The 26,736-nt window shown below is 39.3% G+C and overlaps 1 protein-coding gene across 1 annotated transcript; it reads left to right on the top strand.

The window, feature by feature from the left end:
• The first annotated feature begins 12,724 nt into the window (after positions 1-12,724).
• Positions 12,725-21,056, top strand: tent5bb (terminal nucleotidyltransferase 5Bb). Its single transcript, XM_053334180.1, has 2 exons — positions 12,725-12,880; positions 20,003-21,056. The coding sequence occupies exons 1-2, from the start codon at positions 12,725-12,727 to the stop codon at positions 21,026-21,028; spliced, it is 1,182 nt and encodes a 393-aa protein (XP_053190155.1). The 3' UTR covers positions 21,029-21,056.
• The last annotated feature ends 5,680 nt before the right edge of the window (positions 21,057-26,736 follow it).

Consider the following 26,736-nt stretch of genomic DNA (forward strand, 5'->3'; position numbering starts at 1 on the left):
TTTGGAGCTTGACTTTATTAGACTAATATGTTGAACTTTAAAGCTTTGACATTGCCAGCAGGAAATGCACAAAATATAATGGATTCACCCATCCAATCTTCTTTCTCCTTATACCTGATATATCCTGATACCAAGTACTGACAACAGTATACCCCTTTCCTCAAATTTAAAAACTGTGTTACGCTTTCACACCATCTTTAATTTTGAGCTTTTGTACAAGTTCATTTTCTGTCCACAGGACAGCTGAGGCAAAACGTGCTTTCTCAGTTCTGCTCGGCTCTGTCTTTCATCCTCAGACTGAAACTGACCTGCTACAGTAGGCTAACTTCCCTCTTCGTATATCATTGTTTTCTGAGCATCTCATGTCCATAACGTCTGTAATGTAAAGGGGTAAAAAGGTTCAAACAAAATGTAATGAAATCTATTTTGTCAATGCCATTTTTCAAACCCTTTGTTGCTAAATTGCCTTGAGCTCTCTTGCAGTTTCAGCGATATTGGGGCTGAGGACTACAAGTTTAAAAATGGAGTTTGAGAGAAGTTAGCAGACTTCTGTAGCCCACTCCCCATTGCTGCTTTAGGTTAGCTACTAGACAAGTGAATCAAGTTTATTTGCATTGTGTAATGTAGGTACCAGGTATTGACAAGAATGATGAATGGAATAAAAGGATTATATCTCTGGCTCCGCTGCAAACAAAATAAAACTGTCCATTGTGTATTTAAAATACACCAAAGTTAGCTCACCAGAGCAAATAACAGGAGGGGCATCCCAACAAAATGTACTTTCTTTGGCTTTAAATATTGACCCCCAAAGGGATGATTAAAATGTAAAAGATCAAGAACTTTAGCTTAGTTCTGATGTAAAAGTTTGGACCCTTACAGTTCAGGATCAGTTCAAAACTTTTAGAAACACCATTACTTTTTCCTAAGGCAAAATTGATTTAATTTGCAAATTGATTTAGATTACTTCAAAACTGAAACCCCTTTTCACAAAGTATTTCTATTCTTTTGGTCAAACGGATTCAAATTTGAACTTTGAACATGTTTGGAAAACAGTTGAAAACCATAAAGTGCAACTTAGCAAAGTTTAGACAATAGAATCTGTTGTTCTTTGGATGCAGCCAATATCTTTATGCACTCTATGATTCTTTCCCATATGTTTTAATTATAGTACATGTTGGTGACAGGCTGGAGTAAGAGCCATTAGACTTCCTGACTCCTTAAATAAACTAGCTCTAAAAACTCTGGACAAAAAGTCAATGCATTTCCATCACTGTAGGGTACTGGAGAAATACAATTTACTTGAAAATTTTAGATTATTTTCAAATTTGTGCCTGGTTTATAACATTGTAAGTGGCTTGGCCCCTCCTCCAATATGTGACTTTGTGAATACTTGCTCAATAAGTTCTATTAGATCCTCCAGAGAAAATTTAGAACCAAATTAAAAAGTCTGCTACCAGCTTCTTATCTCTGTAACCACTGACTCTAAGATCTATTGTGTAGGACTGGATGTTATTATCACTTAGTTGCGCACTTGAAGCATGCTGCCAAGACTCTGTGGGATGGCCAAGTGAGTGATGGTTGTCAAGTGGGCGCCCTCTAAATTGTATGTGATGTTCTGTTGTGTGTAGTTTTGTATTTTGTATGTTTCCTGTATGTTTTTTGCTTTGTACTATTAGTTATTGTGCTGTTATATGTTTTCATATTGACCTACTGAAGGGAACGCAGATGAAAATTAAGCTAACTGTGGTAGAGTACATCAAGTGGCAATATGTATGTTTAACACTGTATACTACTACTATGTAGTAGAGTATGTACTAGGATGATCACCAACTGTGCAATTGCCCTTAATTTCAGCATTTCCCAGTGAATTATTTTCATTTTATGCCCTGCAACTTAACTGTTTAAGTCAACCTTACTTCCATCAGCAATAGGCATCTGTTTTGAGTAAAAATGCTCCGATAACCAGCTGTACAATACATGTCAAGCATTTAACATCAGATAAAGCTTGCAACCAACTGGTGAACAGCACAACATTTAGTGGCTAAAAAAAGCCACAAATTTCCCCCAGGAGTTTGTAGAGACTAAAACAGAGCTGGACAGAAAATGTTGGATTAATGTTTACCAGGTGGCCAAAAACATTACTCCAAGTAACAAGTTGCTGTACATCATAACTTTTTAAAAATGTTGCTATATGTCAGTTTAGAGTTTTAGCTTGTTCCTTAAGCGGAACAAAATAAATCAATATATCAATGCCGCTTTACTGTCACTTAATTCTAAGTATGTATTTTACATTTTATGCACTTCGAAGACTCTTTTCAATGACACAAAACATTTCTTTGTATTAGTGGCAGTGTTTTAGTTTGTTGAAGCAAATTCAATGTTTTGCTGTGAAGCTGCAGGTAAGAGGTTGCAGTTTATAGAAAAAAAGTTAGAACAGAACTCTACCTCACGGCAATGTTGCAATTAATTAATTTCATATCTATTTTGACAGCTTGGTTCCTGCAAAGCTGAGATGATGCCATCGCTGTCGATTATATGCCTTGAAACGTAGAAAAGAATGCTTTTCTCCCACTGTATCCATGACTTCCTACAGGATGCCACAAACCCCATTTGGGCATAATTAGAACAGTAAGTAACTCTTAACACAGGACATCTGTATAATGATGACTATTTGAAAGCTGAAATATGGTGTCATCCACAGCACTGTATACCATATCATACCGTACTATACCATACAATACCTGTACAGTACCTTCTGAAACAGACAACTAAATGAAAGAAGATAGGCTTTTCACTAGCTTGGGTGTTTTGGATGACTGCAAAAATACATTCAATTACTCCACCTTCCACTTTAAAACTAAACTGAATAGAGCTGTAATCTGAAAGAAAGTCCTCAAAGCCAGTGATTGGGGAGTTGCAATAACCAAATCCCATATTGTGGATACAATATTAAACCCTAGGAGGGTTTTTAAGTAATAAGGTGAAAATCCTGACACAAGCCACATCTTATCCCCTGGAGATGGACCAGAAGCCTCCAGCTAATGGAGCATTCATTAGTTGTTTTACTGCCATTACACCTCATAAAGCATGTTTTGATCTCTGATTATGTGGTGTGAATTCCAAGTAAAAGGCACTCAGTGTTTGGTTTCTTTTCAATTAATCAGATTTTACATTGCCCAACATTTGTGTTTGTTGAGTCGGGATGTTAATTTAATACAAAATCTGATGTTGGTGTGATAAGATTATAGGACGCCTCTGGCATAGAATCAAATTGGAGAATAATAAAGTAGCATCAATCACCACACAACAAAGGTTGGAGTGTTTCTAGATGACAAGCTGCGTATTTAGCGTGGAGCATAAATACCACTTTTCTCCCTCCCTTTGATGTAACTGGAATGATAACTTCCATTTTAGTCGTACATCCCTGTTTTTTCCTCTGCCAAACCATAAACCACAAGGAAAAAACGTGCACTGAAGTGGCTACTTATAGTGTAGACTGCCATTTCAAAATATATGCTAAGCATTGTTTTCTGAACTTCAAGGTTGAACTAAAAAGACATAACTGACAGTTTTTTGAGGGTTGCTACCTTTTGGAATAATTTAAGACATTTTAGTGTCTGAATAGAGGTCAAATTATAAAAATCTTACTATGCTCAACAAACAAAACGTGGTATGGCTGGGATTTTATCCCAACAGTGATTTAAAAGTCACTAAAATCTTAAAATCTATTTATTGAAATATTAAGATCACTACACGATGTTCATGTGAAACAATGAACCTTTTTGATTTTTCCACAAAGGTAGCTTGCTCACTAATTAACTACTGTTTTAAGGAGGGATGTCAGTCTTCATGCAACCCCCTAATCTCTGATTGGCCAGTTGTTCCTATAACTAGTAAAAAAGAGTGGACCTATTGCAAAGGTATGGAACTTGGCTAGAATTGATATTAATTTATTATTGAAAGAATCCCTAGATAGAGGCAATACTGTGGGTGATATGGCCATAAGGGACCACGACCACTTGAAAAACAGAATGGGGCTTACAATAGACCCTTGAGGGACTCCACAGACAATTCTGAAAATTACTTTTCTGTTGTGATGGAGAAGGTTTTGCTTAAGACTATGGATCACCTGTCAACCAATCAAACTTGGCGTGTATAGGATCTAAGACCAAAACTAGTGCACAAGAAGAATATAGGATGAAAGAGGGAATATGTACATTTTAAAAACATGAATAGAGTAAAATGAGCTTTAAACTAACTAAATGGATGTTGTAATCAAAAGCAAAGCCAAAGAAGTGGATTTTAAGTTTACATTCAAAGATATTAACACTTATTTTCAGCTGTTGCCAGATTCTCACTGTTCCAACAACTCGGAGCATAAAAACTTACCAATAGTGACCTGCCTACCCATTCCCACTCAAGGGCAGACAACACAGACATTTTGTAATTTTACCTGGTGGCTTTAAACATTAAATTACCTTTTTCAAAAGACTCTGCAAGTCATAGCATGGCTATAGTCATGGGATCAAACCTGATCCCATGACCTCCATGAATTTATACTTTCCCTCGTCTTCTTGTTGTCTGGCTGTATGTAATGAGTCTATAACTGAGTCAGATACGGATAGTAGAGAGAGGGTACGAAGACACAAGGGTAACTGAAGTGATTCCTGACTGATTAACAAAACTTTTAGCAACTGAGTCCAAAATGTGTCTCTCTTAAGTCAAGATTATTAACAGGCTACTATTACCAACCAGGTTTGCTACAAAAGGCTTTAAGAAAACAAGGAACTTCTTTGTCCTTAAAGGATAATACCTGTGTAAAACTTCAAGGAAATCATAGAGGCTTCCATTGTTCATTGGGGAGACATGGTGTACTGTAACTGTGCTACATTAAATGCCAATGAAACGTCACAAGTTATTCAAAGCGGCAAGGAAATGGCACTGAGTGTCCTTCTTGTTTCCGTAACATGTAGTAGAGTTTGCTAGATTGGAAGTGCGATGCTGTAATTGGATAGCACATATTATCATACCTTAATGGAACACTAAGGGCCTGATTTACTAAGATCCCCAATAAAGGGTACTAAATTGCGTGCACGGTGTAATAGATTGCACGTTTAGTTTGCGTGTGTTTTGAGGGTGATCTACTAAGAATAACTGCGTAAATGAAAACAGGTGCAACAGGAGCAGACAGCAGTATTTAAATGAGGGTTTTGCGTGTCTGAATGGAGAGTTTGGATTAGCAGAGAGCTGCAAGCGCAAAATGAAATGTGATCAGGTTCTAAGAGGAAGAGGTTAACTAATATATTGAGTTATAACAAAAAACTAATATTACCAGAAAAACCCACATATGGGAGATTATTTGTGACGAAGTCAATGCTGTTAGTAAAACCAAAAATATTCCACTCCAAAATATTAACACAGGTGGAAAAACTCCGTCTTGTGCATATTCTGTCATTGTGCCTTCTTCTCCTCCTCTCCACAGTAACAGAAGTCATCTGAGCACAGTGTGCAGCCGGTTAATACCTGCCCTTCAAAAAAAGATATTATTTATAGACCCATTTTCCATCAGTAAAATTACCTTCAGGTTTGGTAAATCACAATGCGTGTACTAAATAACATATTTGCATTTTCTCCTCCCTGTATTTTGCACACTGAGGTTGAAACGCCCCACATTAACTATTCATTATGGCAAACATACTAAATGGACAGCGTGTATTATCTTGCGCATTTGATAGACGCAAACCTCAGTGAGCTGCGTTAGTAGATCAGCTTGCACATTTTTTGTTTCAGGCAGATATAGGTTTCTTTATCTATTGGTTGGTCGGTGCAACAAACAACAACAATAGAATATGTATATAGAGTACCTGTCAGAGGTTTAGCCACACTTTCTCATCAAGAGAATGGAAAAATGTGTCAAAATTTTTGAATGGCACTGTATATATATAAAAATCTATATCTATGTACTGTTATATTGTTGTGTGCTTCAATGACAATGAACCCACTGCTACCTCGATCTATATGAAGTTTTATAACTGAGTTTGGGAACAAAGACCACACCTCATACCTCCCTTATAGCTGCACAAGTAGTACTTAAGTAACACCTTATATAACACCTCCTCTACCCTTTGTCTCAGTTGTCATTCCCAAACCCTTTCTAACATTCTCTCTCTTTCGTTTGACTTCAGAAACCATCCAGGAGAAGGAGAAGACAGGGCTTCCCCACCCAGAGTCTCACCCCACATTGGTTCTCTCTCCATACCCACCATGAGATCGGTACATCATTCCAGGCCTCCATCCATCCAAATGGCACCCTCATTCCTTTGACCTCATGCCTTACCCTACACTCCTTATCCCTTTATCTCCAATCTTTTGTTTGACTCTCAACCCTCATTCCTATGCCCCCTCGTCCCTCCACCACTAACCCTTCTACTATTGATGCAATAAATCTTTAAACTCATATCTATGGCGTGGTCTTTGTCAGTGAAATATTTAATTCTCAATTTTCATTTGTTTTGTCAGCTGTGTCATGTGAACCTTTATTAAAACAGACAAGTAATTGTATTTTCTTGTAATGATTAAAACCCTGCACTATAGTTTATGTGATTAATTCCTTCAAACTAAAGTGACTGCTTTTATTACTCATGGTGTAGAAATGTACCCAGACCAAAATTAGATATCTATTTTGTTATACTGGTGAATAGAGCTATTTTCCCCTCTTTGCACAGACAGAAATGCTTACTCATGTTGAAATAATGGAAGAACAGGCAATGTAATCCTTGGTTGTGATTTCTGACATGTTAAATAGCCTATAAAAATACATGATTTAACATGGTAATGGAGCATGATAGCCATTTGGTTTCCCCATTAAGTTTTCTTCAGATTGAATGCTGCATATACCCTCTCTTATTTGATATGAACCACGACCTAAAACTATTTTTTGACTCCTTTTTGCTTAACATTATTTAGGAAGGTTTTCAACAGTTAAGCATGCAGCAGGTATATAATAAGTGAGTATCCTGGAAATGAGAAAACAATTACTTGTAGAGGTTCTGCTGCGTTATAGTTGGCTCATTTTAGAGGAATAAGCTGGTGGTTTTGCATGTTTTAGCCCATTTAGTACAAATTGCATGTACGAGATATTACTGCTAATCGTTTTCTGAAGCATACCACATGTTTTTAGTTTGATTTCCCAACATCCAGGCAGGCGTTGATTCCCATTCATTTGACTCAGGTATATAAAATAACTGACAGTAACCTAAATCATAATAGATAACCAATGACGTTTTATGTACATTGCATTTATCAATTGTCAAATATCTATGTGGATATAATAAAACTGAGAGCACTGACTGTTTATCATTGCTCGTACACATAGGAATGCTTTGAAAAGAGGGATGTGTGGATTTGGGGATGTTCCCCTCACATCCTGATCTGAGTATTTTCATGTATATATATATATATATATATATATATATATATATTTAACACATGCACAGCTCACATGTAGCCTTAAGTAAGCTTAAAGTAAACCTAATACTATACTGTAATGCAAAACATCACACACACACATTCTTTTTAACCTCGACAATATCAGTAACACATGTTTTTGGCCCGCGTAGCGTCTCATCATATATAAAGCAGCCCTCTTCATAATCAAATCCTGCAAATGTTATGACACCAAGCTGATTTAGGGGCTGCTGCGCAACACACAAAGTGATGGGATAACCCGTCACAGATCTAGCGCCCACTTTCCCAGAAAAGCAGGGAGAGTAAATATATTTTGAGGATGATCATATATGTGCTGCAGCCCTATAGTTTCCATGATGACATAAACACACGCACACGCTGTTATGTAAGAGAGGTAGTGAATGCAAATAGCAAAGGGTCAGTTGAGTGATACAGCCAGTCACTGATGAGTGCCTCAGGAATGGCCGTGACATAACCCAGAGGCCTTGAAGTCAGTCAGTAATATCTGAATGAGAAAATAAGGTAGCAGCCTCTGTGAGTTCAAATGCATGGTTCGATGATTATTATTTGTTAATATAGGCTAAATTATGATTGGCAGGGCAGTGGGAATGATATTTTCTAATACAAATGTTACATCTAACTGAATGTCAAAATGTTAACAGCTGAAATGATCCTGACAAGATAAGTAAACCTGCTCTAATCTGCATTTATCGCATTTAACAAAAGGCTAGTCTGAAATGTCATGTTTAACGTGTCAACACCATTATCGTACTGTAGCCCAAGCGTGTGTGTCTGTGTGCGTGTGTCTGTGTGTGTGTGGGAGGTGTGTGCTCAAGATTCTTCCCTCGCTTCCTTAGGAGTTACATAAGAGTGATGCGTTTAGGTCTTTAGGCATGTAGACATTATTGTTGTTACTATTGTGAGACTCCTTAAGAGCAAAATCTACATAGTAATTTCTGTCAGAGATGGCACATACAAAAATGCAAGCTGTTTTCTCAAAGCCATGAACTCTGGTTTGCACTGTACATTTTTATGAAAAGCATCAAAACACAGAGGAATGTGATGGCCCCTACTTATTACAGTAACACTACACACCTCTATTTTTGGTTAATAACATCTAAATGGCCACCACACCCATTTTGTTTCATTTTAACTCCATTTTTGTGGCTAATTGTTGGGTGTGGGCGTCAGGTATAATTTATAGCCACACCTGTGATGCAGTTCTAGTGAAATATTTCTACAGGTAATCATAGGAACTGCATGTATGTTTTAAGTGACTTTATTATAAGTGTTCCCGACATAGACAAAAATAGACATCATTTAATTGTGGTGTTCTTATCCTCCACCAGAGTTACATCATTTTCCGTATTGGGACATCTCATCAAGTGTTATCGAGAGACAAAGTTCTAATGGCACATCTGGGATAGCTGCTTTGGTATCTACGTCATTGTTTCTTGAATGATCCTCTCAAGACATATTTTAAGATAAATTATTGTACTTTGAATAAAAAAAGAAAGAAAGACAAAAAGTTTAAATACCTTGTTAAAATCCCTGTAATGACAACCACTCCTTCTCCTTCATTAAATAATCCTGTTAAAAGTTAAACTGCTGGACACTAGATGTCTCCTACTTCTGTAAAATCCATTCTCCTGTTCTCCGGAGCCTTCACATTTCCACATCACACTTGTGTGAATTGAATACTGGTCCGTGATTGGCTTTAAACTAGTTATGATGTCACAAATCATGATTATAGGTGAACTTTCCTCCTTTATTGGATGAATGTGAAAACATCTTTTAAGTGTCCAACTGTAATAAAAAGAAGCTAAACACATGTTTGAGTGGAGGGAGATTTTAACAAAGTTGAACATTTTAACAAAATGTCCATGATGCTCATTAATGCTCTATTTATATATCATCCTTATAACTTTTTAGATCTATGTTGTTCTCTTAATGGCCTGTTAATGTTACAGCTATAGCTATGGCTACTAGACTATCAATCTGGGTTCACTTTGGTTCTGAATCACTGTATAAAAGAAATGGACGTAACATCCGTGACGTCACCCATTGGTTTGTGGACTGCTGCTCAGAAGCCAATAGTTTCGAGTCTGGGCAGGGCCATCTTGAAAATTTCAGGTGCAAGCTGGGAAAAATAAAAACACGGATGGCCATGGGCGGAGTGGGGAGGTTGCGATAGGTTGCGAGGGCTGGATCTCGAGGACATTGGTCAATCAACCTGTCAATCACGACGCAGCCACGCCCTAATGCATACCCTGCTTTATCGTCACATATAAAATCAGGGAGGCTAATGAACAAATGAACATCATACTGCATTGAAGAAGGCTTTAAACTAGTGATTGAGACCATAAACACATTTTGAAAACATTTACTGAAGTAAAAAGATCAAGTGAGAAGTTGGTGAATTCTCCGTTGACTTGTATAGAGACAGAAGTCCTTATGACACTAAAACGGTCGGCCCCTGGTGGCCTTTTGCTAGAATGCAGTTCTAAGTTACTTCCCCGTTGGCCTCATTTCAGAGGACTGGAACATCCCACCTGGGTAGAGGTGGTGACTTTGATTGATAGGTGACACTTGGTAGGGGGCAGGGTTTCAGCAGACTCGGCGAGCACTCCCACAGCGTTTGGTAGCAGAGAAAAAGACTGAGTTTTACACAACTTTGAAGCCTAATTTCATATATTTGGCGATTTACATTCAAATTTGGCAGGGTGGTTAACAACACACTTTTCTGTGGTATGTCAAACTCAGAACACATATTTATTCTTACATTTCACGGACTTTAACCCCATACAGTCCACATGTATATTCTTTATTTGAATAGAAAGTGATGGTTCTACTTTCACTGATGTTAACATATCAGTGAAAGTAGACAAACTGCATTAATGGTCAAACTGAGCAAATAAGGCCACCAAGATGATGAAAAAAAGGTTTGGAAGATCATTTTTAAAAGCTTAAAATCACTCAATTCTGTAGTGCTTGGACAAATCTTGATATGGTAAATTATTTAGAAGTAGAAACAACAAAAACACTTCAGGTCAGGCCTGGTTAGGACTTGGAATTACAGATGCTGTAAGTTTCACTTCACTTGAAACGCTTCTATGTCTTTGTTGTGTGTTCAGTCCCTGGGGCTGAAACATTTGACATTTTTTTGACACGAGTAGTTGTGACTTAGAATAGTTATATTTGTAATGCCATTTTTTACAAACTGACAGATTCCGTGTATGCAAATCAGGAGTGTTCGTTAAGCTGTGTTTGAGTGACAGGTCACACAACATGCAAATAACAAATATGTTGTGCATGTTGACACTGACACTGTGACGTTCCCTCCCTCCTCCTCTGTCACAGACCTGCCAATGAACACACAAATTGAACAATGATGCATGATGACATAACATCATGCCTGCTGATCCACTGGCTGTCAACAGCTGTTGAAACTGATCTCGGATGTTCTGATATTTCTGTAGAACAGGTCTATCAGTCAACCACCATGTCCAGGAAGGAATAAATCTGCATTCTGATGTTTTTCTGTTCGTTACAGTATCAATTACATCATTTCCTTTCTCAGAAATGGCTTCCCTTATACAATTTAGAAAAACTTGAGAGGCTCATTTTATTTTTCCTGTGATGTATTTCTTACATTTTTAGTGTCCGAAACTTGAACTTTGATATGAAGAATTGCACATAATCCTCTGGACAGCTGGATGGAAACATATCGTATCTTTTCTACTATGCCAGTCACGTGCACTTAACTTTCCCAATTTATAATATTAAACCAGCTGTCTTGTTCATTTCTGAGGACAAAAGTGCGCTGACAAATGAAAGCTGATCACTTTGCCTATAGCAAACAAAACAAAAACAATACATAGCTTTAGCATAGCATACTTGTAATTATAGTCTGTCAGCTGGTTGGATTATCTATATGTTGTATAAGACCCGACCGATACTGGATTTTTGGGGGCGATACTGAGGCTGATATTAGGAAATAAATACATATCGATATTCCATATATCTTATATGCTGATATTGGCCTAATATATACAGAATATATAAATAAACACACTTTTTTAATTCTCCAAATGTGATTATCAAACACTTGTGACAAAGATATGCCATGGAGGCATGATATTTTACAGTTTAAGAATAAATTACATTTTTATAAAACAGTAAACTTCACTGGGAATTTAATATGTTATTATTATTATTATTATTATTAATAAAATTGGATTAGGAAAAATGATTAAATATACATACAATTCAGTATACATATCTTTAAAAAATATCATTGTGTATTGGGAAGCATATTTTCAAAAATATAAATGTATATGAATATTTATATTCATGGACCTCAGAGGCTGATTCGTTAAAAATATCTTCAATTTACTTCTGAGGATCACTAACAACCACCGGATCACTTACTTTGTATTTTACTGTGCACATTACGACCTGTTAGTCCTGTTAGTCTTGTTTTCAAATTTATTCTTCATTAGCCTATATATATCCATACTTACACCTTGTGTCTCTTATAGCATATATTTACATTCTCCTTTTGATGATTTCAAACCACGAATTGAAAATGAAAATTGAACACAAAAAGAAAACTTCTATTCATATTTCACGTTGTATTTTTCCCATGTGAATATACAACATACTAAGTCTAGTATGTAATTTTGGAGCCTCACGTGCCTGCTTGCTTATTTTAATTGCGCTGAACTAGTAATTACCATTTTCCCTGCAGGCATTGAAGTTGTCATCTGACGCATGGGAAGTAGGTGCGTCTAGGCTGATTGAAGTCTACTGTATGTTGAAGCATTCATAAATCTCTGTCCAGCCAATAGGGAGGCTCATGTTAATCCCAGCTCGGTAAAAACCCGGTGTGAGTCCAGAGGCGGCTCTAATCTGAAGACACAGTCAGTGGAGACGCAGTGAGGGAGACAGAGCGGGACTGGAAGTGACTGTTTTGGAGATGCCTGGCACTCTTTCAAACTTTTCCATCACTTTATTGCATTTTGGAGCTTTTTAAAAGTTGCCTAGAAGCGGAGACAGACACACACACATACACATACATACACATACACATAGAGGGAGAGAAAAAGAGAGAGAGAACCACAGCTGTGCCGCCTGTTTAATCCATTTGATCCCAGTTATCCTCATCACCGGCTCTTCAGTGGGGAATTGCGCTGCGCTTCTGTTCACATTATCCTGCCTGCACACCCTGTGGACATCTCCGTTAAGTCCGGTCGTCATGTCCTCCGGTGATGCCTCGGAGCTGAGTCGGCGTGTGAGCGTGCTTTCTTGGGATCAGGTGCGGCGTTTGGACTCCATCCTGGGCGAGAGCGTTCCGATCCACGGCCGAGGAAACTTCCCCACGCTGTCCGTGCAGCCCCGACAGATCGTTCAGGTGAGACCAGGGTCTATCCAACAGTCTATCCACCAGTCTATCCTACAATCTATCCAACAGTCTTTTAAAATAACTCCAATGTAATGTTTCAGGAGCGCATAAGGCATCAGTGATAGAGTAATAAAAATACTTAATCAAGTCTACTCGGTGCTTTAAGAAGAAATGTAACTTTCATTTGCTTTAGTAAAAGTGGCACACAGTATAACAAAACATAACATTGCAACTTGCATTATGACTGTTATTGATTCACAATTGTTCCATGAAAAGTAGAGAAATTGTAAGTAAAGAGACGGAAAATAATAGCCTTAGGCATATGAAAGTTGCTCTCCAGGTCTTCCCCAACCCCCTCCTCCTCCTACGCTCTCTCTCTCTCTCTCTCTCTCTCTCTGTGTCACACACACTGGACACTTTGGCACATATTTCAATTTTAACAAGTCACGAGTGAGCAATGACTGTTATTAAGATGTGTTTTAGATCATATTTAACATGTTTCAGAATCAGGTGACAATGAGGACATGTAATTCTTTTGGAGTGATTAGTCACTAAGAGAAAATTACCACAAGTGAAATACTTTATCATCTGGAATGATATGATAAAGTGATATGACATGATATATTCAGAAGGACTTTTCAGTAGATGCCCCAAATGTCAAAAAAATAAACCTAACTCACTTGTTGCTTTAACAGCGTGGATAAAAATAACTTCAGAGCAGCCCAAACCTCACAATATTAGCCTTGCTTCTTTCAGCTTCGTGTGTTAACACATGAAAGGAGACTGCTCTTTCTTTTTCAAAGCACATTTGTGCAACGCAGCGGTAAAGATTTGCGGCAGAGCTGATTACACTCGAAAAAGACATTTGATCACTCACAGTCTTAACACAGACACAAGAGTGGGGATGATCTAACACCATGACTGTAGTTTTCCACTAGCTCACTAATGCCTCTGCTCCTTAAGTCATTTTTTTTTCACAGCTCTTGTGAAAATGAGGGCAAGATAATGACTGAGCCTGAGTAAGTTTACTAGGAGTAAAACGTATAGAGGTTGTAATTTTCCCTTGACATTATTTAAACGTCTGCGCTTGTAATCCTGGTTCATATTTCACTTCTGTGATTCATATTTTCTGTGATGATCCCGTCGGGAGGAAAGACCCTCACACACACACACACATGCACGCACATGTACACACACACACACACACACACACACACACACACACACACACACACACACACACACACACACACACACACACACACACACACACACACACACAACATTTAAAGAGCCTCTATAATCAAGGAGGCCCCAGCCATCTGTACTGAACATCCCCACTAATGTCTCCCCTTCATTACACAATCCTGCAGACATCAGGGACCCCAAACTGTTTTCTTTCCATGAACCAGTCGTTTTAAAGGAAGGAAGGAATTCCAGCTTCTGGAAATTTATCCCACTACTTACCCTGTATTGGATAAGAGGCTTCTCTATGTCTCCATTATCTGCCCTAACATATACTAACACTTAAGTATAGACTAGCTCTAACCCAAGATATCAAGATAAACATTTTTAGAAGTCCAGAGTTGTTTTTGACATATGGCCTGAGCTTAAGAAAATAAGTTTTTTGTTGATGAAGCAAAAAAAATGTTTTTTGTATAAACCACTTATATAAATGTATAACTCAAACTCAGGCATTACAACATTTCTCTTTCTTTTAAGATGATACAACTTGTCTTTATTTTTAATAATCTCTGTTGAGGTAGGTATTGGTGGCTCTTGGTGGCTCTGCTGACGATAACTTACACTGAAGACTAGTGTTTTCCCTATGTCGAAGCACATTTACAACAAAAGAACATCTACCTTACATCACTGTCGACATTTTCTCAAAGCAAACTGAAGTGAACTCAGTTAACATCAGGCAATAAGTACACCATATGGCTATAATGTTGTTTTGACGAAAACAAGAGTGGTCGCCATGTGCAAGTTGATTTTCATACCATATGGACTTGAATGGAAACCAGTGGCTGCTTTAAAGGAAGGAAAAACACATTCAGAGATATAAACCACTATGATATGCTTTGGAAAACCATTGACAGTAATGTGGGGTATTCGTGATTAATGATAAATGGGCTAAAACATGGGAAACCATCAGTCTGTTTCTTTAATGTCAGTTATTTTTAGCATATGCACCAGACAGCTGTCTGTACCTGAGACAGAAAGATGATTTCAGAGCCAATCCTGTCGTCATATACTTGGTAAGGTGACCAATGGATCACACTCCCAAAGAGTCCGAGGGGCCCCTCTCAGTGGTTGATTTGTCTCAGGGCCACATTTAAATAACATCTGTTTGTGGTCTGGTGGGTGAGCCAGGGGAGCAGTGAAGGAAAACTCTTAATGTTACAGACACCTACATACTCTCCATTTCACTTAATGTCCACAGTCGTCAATCCAGAGTCAGAAGGTTTGGGTACTATTCATGTTCTCTCAGCAGGCCATACTTACAGAGGCCCTATGTACATACCTGGTAACATCATTTCACATGATGACAAATACAGATATCTGAATCGTATATCATACTTTACGTCATTTCTCGGGTGGTTTTATGTGTGAGTGCGGGCGGAGGTATGGAGCCTTGTGTTTTTGTTGGCCACCAAAAGGGCTGTCTCTCTTTTCCACCTCTGCAAGCTACAGTATCAAATTCAAACAAAATTGTTGTGTCTACAGTACATGCTAGAGATAAGTTCCTTCCCATTTTCCCTGCTCAGTGGCCTGTCTCGCCATTGTGTTTTTGTTTTTTTTTTCAAACTGGATATGGTGCTCCACTTTCCTCAGATGATAGTGAGTGGCCTGGATTTGGGAGCAGAATGTGAGCAGTGGATTAGTGCCTGTAATAACACTGGGCTTGTGGGCCAGGCTTGACAACGTATCACTGTGGTAAGTGAAGACTAGTCGGCTGACTCCACTGCTGCCCTGGCCAGACTGTAAACCAAGTCTTCACTGGGCTATTGTTGAGTTTGAGCAACATGAAGACACCACATGCTCCCAATCTGCCCTCAGGATAGAATGTTCAGTTTAGACTGTACGGTAATGATTTTTAACTGACAGTTTGCTCTCAATTCAAAAATCCTCTGTGCCTCTCAGAGATTCATCAGTGTGGACAGAAATGATGGTATTTCAGAAGCTGGATTTTGCATTGGTGAGGTTGGACTTTCTGTGGGTGGTACTCTTTATCTTTTAGATTAGCCTAAATAGTTGGAATGGAACTTCACCTCTAAACTAAAACTTCCGTCAATTTATGTGTGTCCAGGGCAGTAGATACCATTAAGGACATAGAAATCATGTTGTTGGTCATCTTTTCTAGGATTCTGAGAGTTTTAGTAGTCCAGAGGAATGTTACACTCTACAGTTCTACAATGAACTATAAAATAATAGATAAGTACACCCTTTGACAGTATGGATATGGCTTTGGAACAGCATTTTGAATGATTTGTTAAAATACAATTTATAAAAAATTGAACAATAGTCGAAAAATTAAAACAATAGTAACTCCAAAGGGGATGGGGACTTCAATTTGGCATTTTAAAAATGGTTTAAAAAGTATAGATAGGGTGTAGAATTTAAAGGTCTTGCACAAATTATTTTAATTAACATTATCTAACAAAACAAATGTTAAGAACAGAACATCAAAACGTTACTATGTGCAGAAGTCCATCTAACGAATTAGGATACAGTTTCAATGCTGAATTCAGCACTGTGCTACTGCATGTAATGTATATGACACAGTGTGAGTCAGCTCACTCATGGGTTCATAATAGCTCATGAGCAGGGGCCTTGACCAAGCTTGATTTCACAGTTAAATCACAAGACACTATCACAGTTAGTGTCTTGAGTATGGCTATTCTTACCACAGTATTCACTCTCACCAGTTTTATCTTACACAGCTAGCTCAACAATGAAACACCACTAAAATCTCCTCAAATGGGTTCCTTGGATAAAATCCTATCGAACAAACTTTTAAGAGTCTGGGACATTAAAAACGCCTTTGAAACCAAGAAGCAGATGAACAAATCCTTAATTGAAAAAAATAAATAAAATCCATCTCATAGAGGAGCAACAGCTTCACATTTCAGCCTTAGCTCACTCTGGTCCAAGCATACAGGTGAATTGACCACCCATGCATAGGAAATTCAAGGAAGCCTTTCAAATCAAAGGAAAAACCATCATCATCCCCCTACTGCCTGCCAAGCTACTGTACGAATGACTGGCTGGGTTAGTTTTGGAGTGGATGTGGAGGTCAGGGACTCGTAACTCCTCATTCGCTGTCGCCATTTCCTTGGCAGATGGATAATCTGACTCACTGCCCAGAGCTCTCATTGGCGTCCAGGGGACTATGGGCTGGTAAATAGCTGGTCATTTCAAACTGCCATAATAAAAACACATTGAGGCCACAGCTTAAATGAAATACTCAAGGAAACTATTGAGACTAGAGAGACTGTTATATGTCGCCAAGGCGTTGTCAACACCAGACAGTCTGGTGTGTTTGCGGCTCTTTTTACAAGGATTTTTTTGCTTCAACGTCGGCGGAAGTGTCTCCCCTCTTCTGCTCACCAGGTGCTGGTGCGTCATGTGGGAAATGTACTGGCCGGCTTTATGAGTGCTGAAGGATCGGGATGGTGGGGGTGGTAGAGCTGGGCTTCCTAAAATGCTCCTTGCGGGACCCCCAGACAGGCAGATTATGGCATGCTGTTAACTCGGACCGACTGTTTAATTGTGAGGTCAGAGTAAATACTGCTGTGGATTTCCCTTTCTGGATAGTTAAAGAAAAATCTAAAGTGTTGTCTAGTGCTCTGTGAATCCATGTGCAGTTTCACTCAGTTTCTTATTGGAGTTTGGAGTTCCATGGTTCCTTTGCTAAGCTTGGTTAAATATGGCTGAATAAACAACTTCCTGATGCGATATTATCTCTTTGACCAGGGTTAGGTGAAAGAAACCAGCAGATTAAGTTTGACTGTGGTAGAACTTATTCTCTACATTATGTATCACAACTTTTAGGTTTAAAAGTTGGGAAATAAACTATATTTTTGAGCGTGAGATGAGAAGATTGACACAAATTCCATGTCACGCTACTCTATTGTGTTTCCACATTTTATCTTAGCTTAATCTCTAGACACAGAAAAAGGAAAGGTTGCGTTCTAACGTTGTCTTGACAAACAAGTTTATGTACTCAGTGCTTCTGTGTAGCATCACAAGCTAACATGCTGGTAGACAGTGAATTAAAGATATGTGTAAATGTTTCTAGGTATATTTTTTTTACTTTGGAGACCAAGGTAGCTGTTTTTCCAGTTTTTATGATAAGCACTGTACAACACAGACATGATATTGGTCCCCCTTGTTGGACTCTCAGAAAGAATGGGTGTTACTCTTTTTAATGTCAGGAACTTTTATCATACATGCAATAGAAACATTTGGCTCTTTGCCAGTACGGTTCGTCACAATAATGAGGAACCTGAAGCTATCAGATGAAGACAAAGGAAGGGAACTGAATACACGATAATAACATACAACATAACATACAACATACCTTGCTCATCATACTTCTTTAATCCTGTTTTCCACTTCAGTCTCTACCATAGCTGAAGTGACAACAACAAAACATACAAGAATAATCTCAGATGAAAAGAAATCCTAAACTGCATGTTCTTATCACAAATCAGCATGTAGTATATCTTTTCTAAGTGTCAAGTATCCGTGCACCATTAAAAAGGGATTTACTGGATTAAGTTTACAAATCTGCATTATCAAATCTTAGGCTCTAACAACAATTCTGATAGGGTTACCCGTCTGGATAGATGTCAGTCTACACTGGCTGAGAGCTGGTAGGATATGAGCAAACCCCAGGGCTCAATTAGAGTTGTCTAGCAGACAGCTGTGTTTTGGCTTTCTTCAGTATTGGCCTTGTTTGGCTATTTTTCTCCCCTTAGTGTCATTTGAGTGATGCAACAGACAGGAAGCATAAACATCTCAGCTGTCTGTAACTCTACAGTTTTCCCAAGTACCGCTGTGGTTTAGCATGGTGTGTGTTCCAATAACCAGATAAACCTTTTTCTTGCCAAAGAGTGTTTATATGACAGCAGAGGATCACTTTTTCTCAATATGGTCATAGGGCATAAGTTTAAAAGTTCACAGCTGAGCTGTTATTTTTTCTCTCTCTCGCTTAGAACCTCTTACAGCAGACAAGCACTGACATGTCACTTTACATCTCTGTTGTGCTGAAGTTGCCCCCATTTCATATAGTTGAGATAAGTCTGCTAAATCAGCTATTCAGCTTATTACAGGCGTACTGTACAGGGTCAGTTATAGTTAATGATACCAGCCACTAAGTGGAGGATTACAGCCTTTAAGCTGCCGCTTTTGTGACAAAATGTCCTTCGAGAAAAATACTGAAAGCCAACCTGCTTCAGTAATTTGCCTCAGGCTACAAACTCTGTGTCTGCGTTCACCTGCCAAATATCAAATATTACGAAAAAAAGCTCAAATCCTGAAATCTGCTTGCTGTAGAAAGGTGTCTTATATTTCACATTTCTCTTAAAAGTCCAAGCTGTAAAAAATGTGTGAAATATTAAGTTGATAAAGAATAATTATGGGTGTTTCATTCACCAATTGTTGTCTTACTGCTCAGCCTGCTGGGATTCAGTGTAGTCCATTTGTGTATTCCATCATCCTCCTCAGAACAAAATATGTGCTTTTCATGGCAAGGGGTTTGGAAGCTACACTTTGATCGATGCTAGGAGTATTAGCAATAATGTTTGCTTGATTATCTGGTGGATAAGATGAAAACCTCTTGGCAGTGGTGAGGGCTCGCTTCTGCTCTGCAGAAGACACAGATGTGGTCTGAATCTGACTTTCTTTTTTTTTGCCTGTACTGCATAACAGTGAGTACTGGCCCACTTTGTGCACTGATTATGTATGAATGACAAACCTCTGATTTTTTTCTTGGTATGTAGTCAGGGGAAAGCAGCTCCCTTCTTGCATGCAGAAACTTGTGCTTCCTGTGTCATGCTCTTCAGATTGTCATTTTTTGTGGATACCCATCACTCACGTTTTCTTCCATGTCTCTGTATCTTTTAGGTGGTCAGGGCTCGACTGGAGGAGCGGGGCGTGGTGGTACGTGATGTCAAGCTAAATGGCTCAGCGGCCAGCCATGTGCTTCATGAGGACAATGGCCTTGGCTACAAAGACCTGGACTTGATTTTTGGCCTGAGCCTGACTGACGACAAAACATTCCGGCTGGTGAAGGACGTGGTGCTGGACTGCCTGGTGGATTTTTTGCCTGAAGGGGTGTGCAGGGAGCGAATAACAGCTATTGCCCTGAAGGAGGCGTACGTCCAGAAATTGGTGAAAGTTTGCAATGACACCGATCGTTGGAGCCTCATCTCCCTGTCCAACAACACCGGAAAGAACGTGGAACTGAAGTTTGTGGACTCCCTGCGGAGGCAGTTTGAGTTCAGTGTTGACTCCTTCCAGATCACTCTGGACTCATTGCTGCTCTTCGATCGCTGCTCGGAGACAGCCATGTCTGAAACCTTCCACCCCACAGTGCAGGGGGAGAGCATGTACGGAGACTTTGAGGAAGCTTTGGGTCACCTTCGCTCCAGGACTATCGCCACCCGCAGCCCAGAAGAGATCCGAGGCGGAGGGCTGCTCAAGTACTGCCACCTCCTGGTACGAGGCTTCCGGCCATCCTCTGAGTCTCAGATAAAACAGATGCAGCGCTACATGTGCTCACGCTTCTTCATCGACTTCCCCGACATAAACGAGCAGCATAGAAAACTGGGGGCGTATCTGCAGAACCACTTTGCGGGCATGGAGCACAAGCGCTACGATTACCTGGTGACGCTGAGGCGGGTGGTGGATGAGAGCACTGTGTGTCTGATGGGCCACGAGCGCCGACAGACACTGGCACTTATTTCCGCACTGGCACTGCGAGTAATGGCTGAACAGAATGCTATCCCCGCTCTGTCCAACATCACCTGCTACTATCAGCCCGCTCCCTATGTCAGAGATGTCAACTTCAGCAACTACTATGTGGCACAAGTTCAATCACCAGTGCCTACGTGTAGTAACTCTTATCAGACGTGGCTGCCTTGCAGCTGAGCAATGACTTTTAGGATGTCTGAAAAGCTTTCCGGTTTATCTTAACATTTTTGTAAGCTGAGCATTTCTTTCTGAGTGCTGGGTTCCTCTGTAACAGTGTGGCTTTTTTGGTTTAAGGCCCAACATGGACAAAAAGGAATAATGTATAATTTTTTTTGCCAAATCTTATATCAAAACCATTCCACTAAGTTATATTGATTAATACTGCTGTAAAAAAAAAAAAAAAACTCATTCGAGCCATTATAATTATACCCTTTTTTTCTATTGTCATTTCATAACCAATGTGGACATGTATGGAAAAATATGAAGGGTTGATATGTGACAAAGGAACTTTGCTATTTCTGTTTCTTGTTTGATGGAGGCTTGTATTGGGTCTGAAATGTAAATACTTGGTAAGAAACCAGAAAGCTGTTTTTTTGTTCTGTCTGTGGTTTCAACTGACCTGACTGGGAGAGAAAAGGACCAAAGAAGGACTTTCTTGTGTAGCATGACAAAGACTGTATGTGGTTCAAAGTGCCTAAAACTGACCAATGTCTTTATAGTAGTTGCTATGTAAGAATTGTTTTTGAATCTTTTTCATCCAGGTTACTGTACATTTCTATATCCAAGGTCAGGGTATTTGTTTTTAAATCATTAAAATATGTCAAAATGGAAAAATGTGGCAGATTGGTCTTTCTTTTATTTCTGTACCAAGTTCGTAGAAGTAAGACAAGGACAAACTGTTTTATTATGCTCCAGTTGACGCAAATTAGTCTGGGGACTGCATTCTCTGTATCTCACTGTCTCACTTTCTGCGCCTCTAAAGATATCTCCCAGTCTATCTTTCACTATCGTTCTCAATCACAAACTCCTCAGTGTGTTGTCTGTGTTTCATCAGCCAGACACTGACTGGCCTGACACAAACACTCACTTGTTCAAGCTCTCTGCATTTTTTCCCCCGAGAAACGGATTCTCCTGAGCTTAAGCCTATACATTAGCCATTTCCGTCCACTTGTGCATCCGACAAGGGGTTTCCCTGGCCTTGCTCAGAAAGAGGGGGTTGCTGCTGCTGCTGCTTGTCTTGGATGAGTTGTGCTCTGAGAAGGCAGCTGAGGACCAGGTGGTGAAATGGGACTGCTGGCTTTTCAGCAAATGTAATGATGCATTCCAGCACTTCTCTTCCTAGATGATCAAAACAGTTCAGTATTTCATGCTCACTTAGCAGCATTTCTCTTTCTATGTCATTTTATCCTAATTACTTTTGCATGGGGGATGACTTTTTGAGATTTAGTAGAGTGTGAAATGGCATGTTGCTGGGACACACCTGCTTACTATAGCCTATGATGGAGACAGACAGTAAAATGCAGTAAAGCAGTACTGGAACACTTGGGTGAAGTGCTATATAAGTTAATTTGGAAGAAAAGTGACTGTCAGTGTGATTAAGGTGGCGAGATATAAATGCGACAAGGGACATTTTCCTCCCTGGGCTAGCTGTCAGACTCATCTTCAAACTGCAACAGAAACACTCTAAGAAACATAGGACACCCCTAGAGAGTTCCACTGACATAAACACACATTAAAGTCAAATTTGAAACAGCGCTTCTTTTAACAAATCAGTGATTTCTGCGCCTGGTGGCTAGACCTGAAGGGTCATCCAGAGAGCTGTGAGGAACATCTCTGAATAAGTGTAACATTAATTAACAAACTACAGCAAGTTATAAATGTGCTTAAAGCTAAATTGAAGTCATAATGAATCTGAATAAAACCGTCTTGGAAACTTTTACCAACCTAGCAGCATGGCTCCAGGGATGGTAATACTTGTCTATCCACCACATGTCAGCCGGTCCAAGACTTTGGTCCAACCTGAAGTATCTCAACAACTGTTAGATGCATTGCCATAAAAGTACAGACATTAATACTACCCAGAGGATAAATCCTAATATCCTAGGTGATCCCTTGACTTTTCATCAAATGCAACCAGCAGGTGAAAGTTTTAGCTTATCCAGTGAAATATCTCAACATCTTGATTGATTGTCACAACACAACAATTGGTACAGATATTCATGATTTGTAGATAATCCAAATGACTTTGCTGATGCCTTGACTTTGGTTCTTGTATCACCATGAGGTTGACATTTGTGGTTTTGAGTGAAATCTCTACTGGATGGATTTCCATGGAATTTCGTGCAGACATTCATGGTCCCCTGGGGATTCATTATAACAGGTTTCGTGATTCCTTGTCTATGAAGTGCCATCATCCCTTCAAAAGTTTTGATTTATGAGCCTTCGGTGAACAGCATTCCCTTTAGTTTAGTGTTACTTCTCAAATGTTAGCCAAACTAAACATTATCTGCTAAATATCAGTATGTTAGCATTGTCATTATGAGCATGTTAGCATGCCAATGTTTGAATTCAGCTCTAATTAGCTAGCATGGCTATAGACTGTTCTACATTCAATATTACAAAAAGGTAATTTATGGTGTAAAACTTCAGATGCTTTGGAGGCTTGTGGTTGCACAGTAAAAACCCAAACCTTAATGTAAGCTATGCCAAGGCGTTTTTTTTTTGCACTGACAGTTTCTCCATGAGTAGCTGAAGTTTTTAAAATTATGCTCTTTAGATTTAAGGCAAGGTAGCCACACTTGTGATTTTCCTGGACAAACACCACAGATAAATCTGACACTGTGGTAAGCACTGTGGTTCAGTCTGTTCCACAGTGCCTACCAACTCTCACACTGCCTTCTCCAATCTACGTGGGTGGGCCCTCCTGGGTCAAACTCCCACCACAGACATTGGAACTGAAAAGGTCCTGTTATCATTTTTTTTACTTTCTGTGTTAGTCTGCTGTGCAGAGTAATCTCTGTTTGGTGATTGCAGATTGCATGCTGTTCAGAGATGAGGTAGGTTTGGCTGTCTGTTGATTAGATTATGGGAACGTCTTCTTTAGTGGTGACAGATACCACCTGGGGGATGATGGGAAGGGTCAGGACAAGCGTGGAGCCAAGAGTGGTCTCCAGTGTAACAAACTGTTCACTGCCATCAACTCTCAGCTTCTTATCTGTGTATATTGCTGTCTGGGGAAATTCTAACAGAAAAACAAATTTGTCTTGAAATGAAATGCCACATGGGCGGCTGAATCCTCCTAACTTTGAGGACCATTGTTGTACAAGGAAGTTAAAGGAATATGTATCATGAGAGGTGGGAGTTAGGGAATTATAGAAAGGAGGTCAACAAAATAAAAGACATACTTTATATCAAAGTGTCAAGAACTAGGCTTTCCCAATTTCAGCTCCCACCATCGAAATTAAATCCCATAAAAGCATCACATGTACAAGAATCTGCAAGTGAGATATAATAAAAGCAAATAAAGTATTTTATTCAAGACTGATTGAATTGGATTGATACTAATTTCAGTCTTTACAGCTGAAGAATGACGGAAGTGGCGCTTAAGTTTTTCTCATAAAGCTTTTTTACTGGACTGGGTTGCATTGCTTCATCCATCATCATGTCGTTAGCAAGCGATTCCCAGGAGCTCACAGGATTTCTATTTGTAGGAGCCGTGGATATTCAGAGCGCCTTCACCATGGTGATGTTTATTTGTTGTCCTGAAATGCAAAGAGGCTGCCTGTGCCATACAGTGGGCAGTAAAAGTATGCATCCACCTTGGCTTTTGGTGCATTTCTCTGGGCCACAAAATAGTTAAAAGAGTTAAAGACGTGTTTTTTGGGGAATTTCTATCAAAAAGAGTGAAAATCCAATCCTACATTTTATGTGAAGGTGTAAAAATCCAATAACTACAAATATTTGTTGTGCAAATGTATTCATTCCCTGTTTGCTCCCTTGGGCTAGGTGCTCCTATCAACCAACCATGGCATGATAGGTTATTTATTCATACGCAGTCAAAATATGAGCTTGGCAGTTTCTTGATTTGAAAAAGCAGTTGAGATAGTTATCTCACCACAAGGTTTATTATAGTACGTAATGGAGCTTTCAGTCATATCACATAGTCTACATCAGCAGACAGGGTTTCTTTTTATGACAATTTTTTTTCCAGTATGCACGTGTGGTTTCCTGTGAATCCTTTGTGCATGGGCATGCCATTTGAATCTAGCTCAGGAATGCCAGACTTCGCCACTGACAATACAAACTAACAGATAGAGATTACTAATGAGTGTAAATAGATTTAATGGCAATAACATAATAAGTGACACCTATAAATGTATCATTACATATGGGGTTTGATATGATGAAAATATTAAGGATCATAGTGTTGAAAAAAATAAAATGTGACCATCTACAGTTCATGCAACGTGAGAAATATGTGTACTCAGGAAGATGATTTGATGTGATCAAAAGCTCCAGGACAGCTACTAAACAAACCTTGAGGTGAAAAGTTCTGGTCAAGGTCAAGAATTAAAAACCTTAGATTTTGAAGTGATTTTCTGACAGAATTGCTCTAATTTTCCATGTGTTCAGCTGAACAATATCCCTTTAATGTTCATTAATTGATATTTTAAGTGTATGATCCATTCTACCTCATAATACTAGAGCATAATGTGAAATATGTGTGCCAGGAATTGGATTCCAATGCCTGTACTCTCAAAGGCATATAAAATGTCATTCATCTATGACTATGAAACTACAGAAGAAGCAATATAAGTCAGACCTTTCTTCTCTAATTTGAATTTTGAGGTCAGTTCGACTGAAATAAAATCACAGAAAACTTCACATAAAGGGCAGCTCAGTGATGAATCAATCAACAAAGTCAAGTAAGTCATAATTTTCCTGGACTGACATATACCATATAATTGCCTCAGGAGCTGAATTTATTTTTCCAAAACAAGCAGAACAGAAATATTCATTTATGTATCCACTGCTTTCACCGCTTTATTTGAACAAATTAGTGAGTAACCTATAATTTACAGACAACATCACAGACAGTGAATAGAGGCCTCGGTCTGTGTTTTCATGACAAATAAGGGCTGGAACACAGACGGCTGAGCACTGAATTCTGTTGAGTCACTCCCAGACTGAAAATAATGAACTTTATTTTTAAGAGAGAGTCCAAGGCCACTGAGGGTGTAGACTATAAACAAAAAGAGACACCGTGCGAGCGCACGACACAATTTTGGGAAAGATTTGCTGAATGGAAAGGTCAGGTCTTGAAATGGCACAGAGAGGTTTTTTATATGACATGGATGATTTCAGCTCACAGGCCTCCACACAGCTGCTGAAGCCGATGCCAGTGCTTCATCTAAACCTAACGGTATCATACCAACATCTGCTCAGGCCAAACTCCAGCCTGCTTTCATTTGGTTTAAAGAAAGATGGGCGGAGAGGATGGGTGGAGGGGCCTGTCTTCCCTTATCCCACCAGCTTCCTGTCAGACACACTAAACACTGGCCCTCTGAAAGGTCACACTGTTTGTCACCCTTGGGCCCCTATGAGGAGCTCTCCTCTCATAAATATTAATGGTCACTGTACCAAAAGGGGCCACTGACTGTTAGCAAGGGTTGTGGAGGTTGGAGTGGGGGACTATGGGAGGCTTCTCTGCTGTGGGGCAATGAGAAAACAGAAAAAGCAAACCTGGAAAAGTCTAGCCCCTGCTCCTGCCAGATGGATCTTCTTAGGGACTGGAGCTCTGATCTGACTTTGATTGCCTGGCAATCACTTTGGTGCTAAGAGTGAAATCAGCGATAGCAGACAGTTTCACTGCCGACTACATCACC

The sequence above is a fragment of the Scomber japonicus genome, chromosome 15, assembly GCF_027409825.1.
Source record: "Scomber japonicus isolate fScoJap1 chromosome 15, fScoJap1.pri, whole genome shotgun sequence".
NCBI lineage: Eukaryota > Metazoa > Chordata > Actinopteri > Scombriformes > Scombridae > Scomber > Scomber japonicus.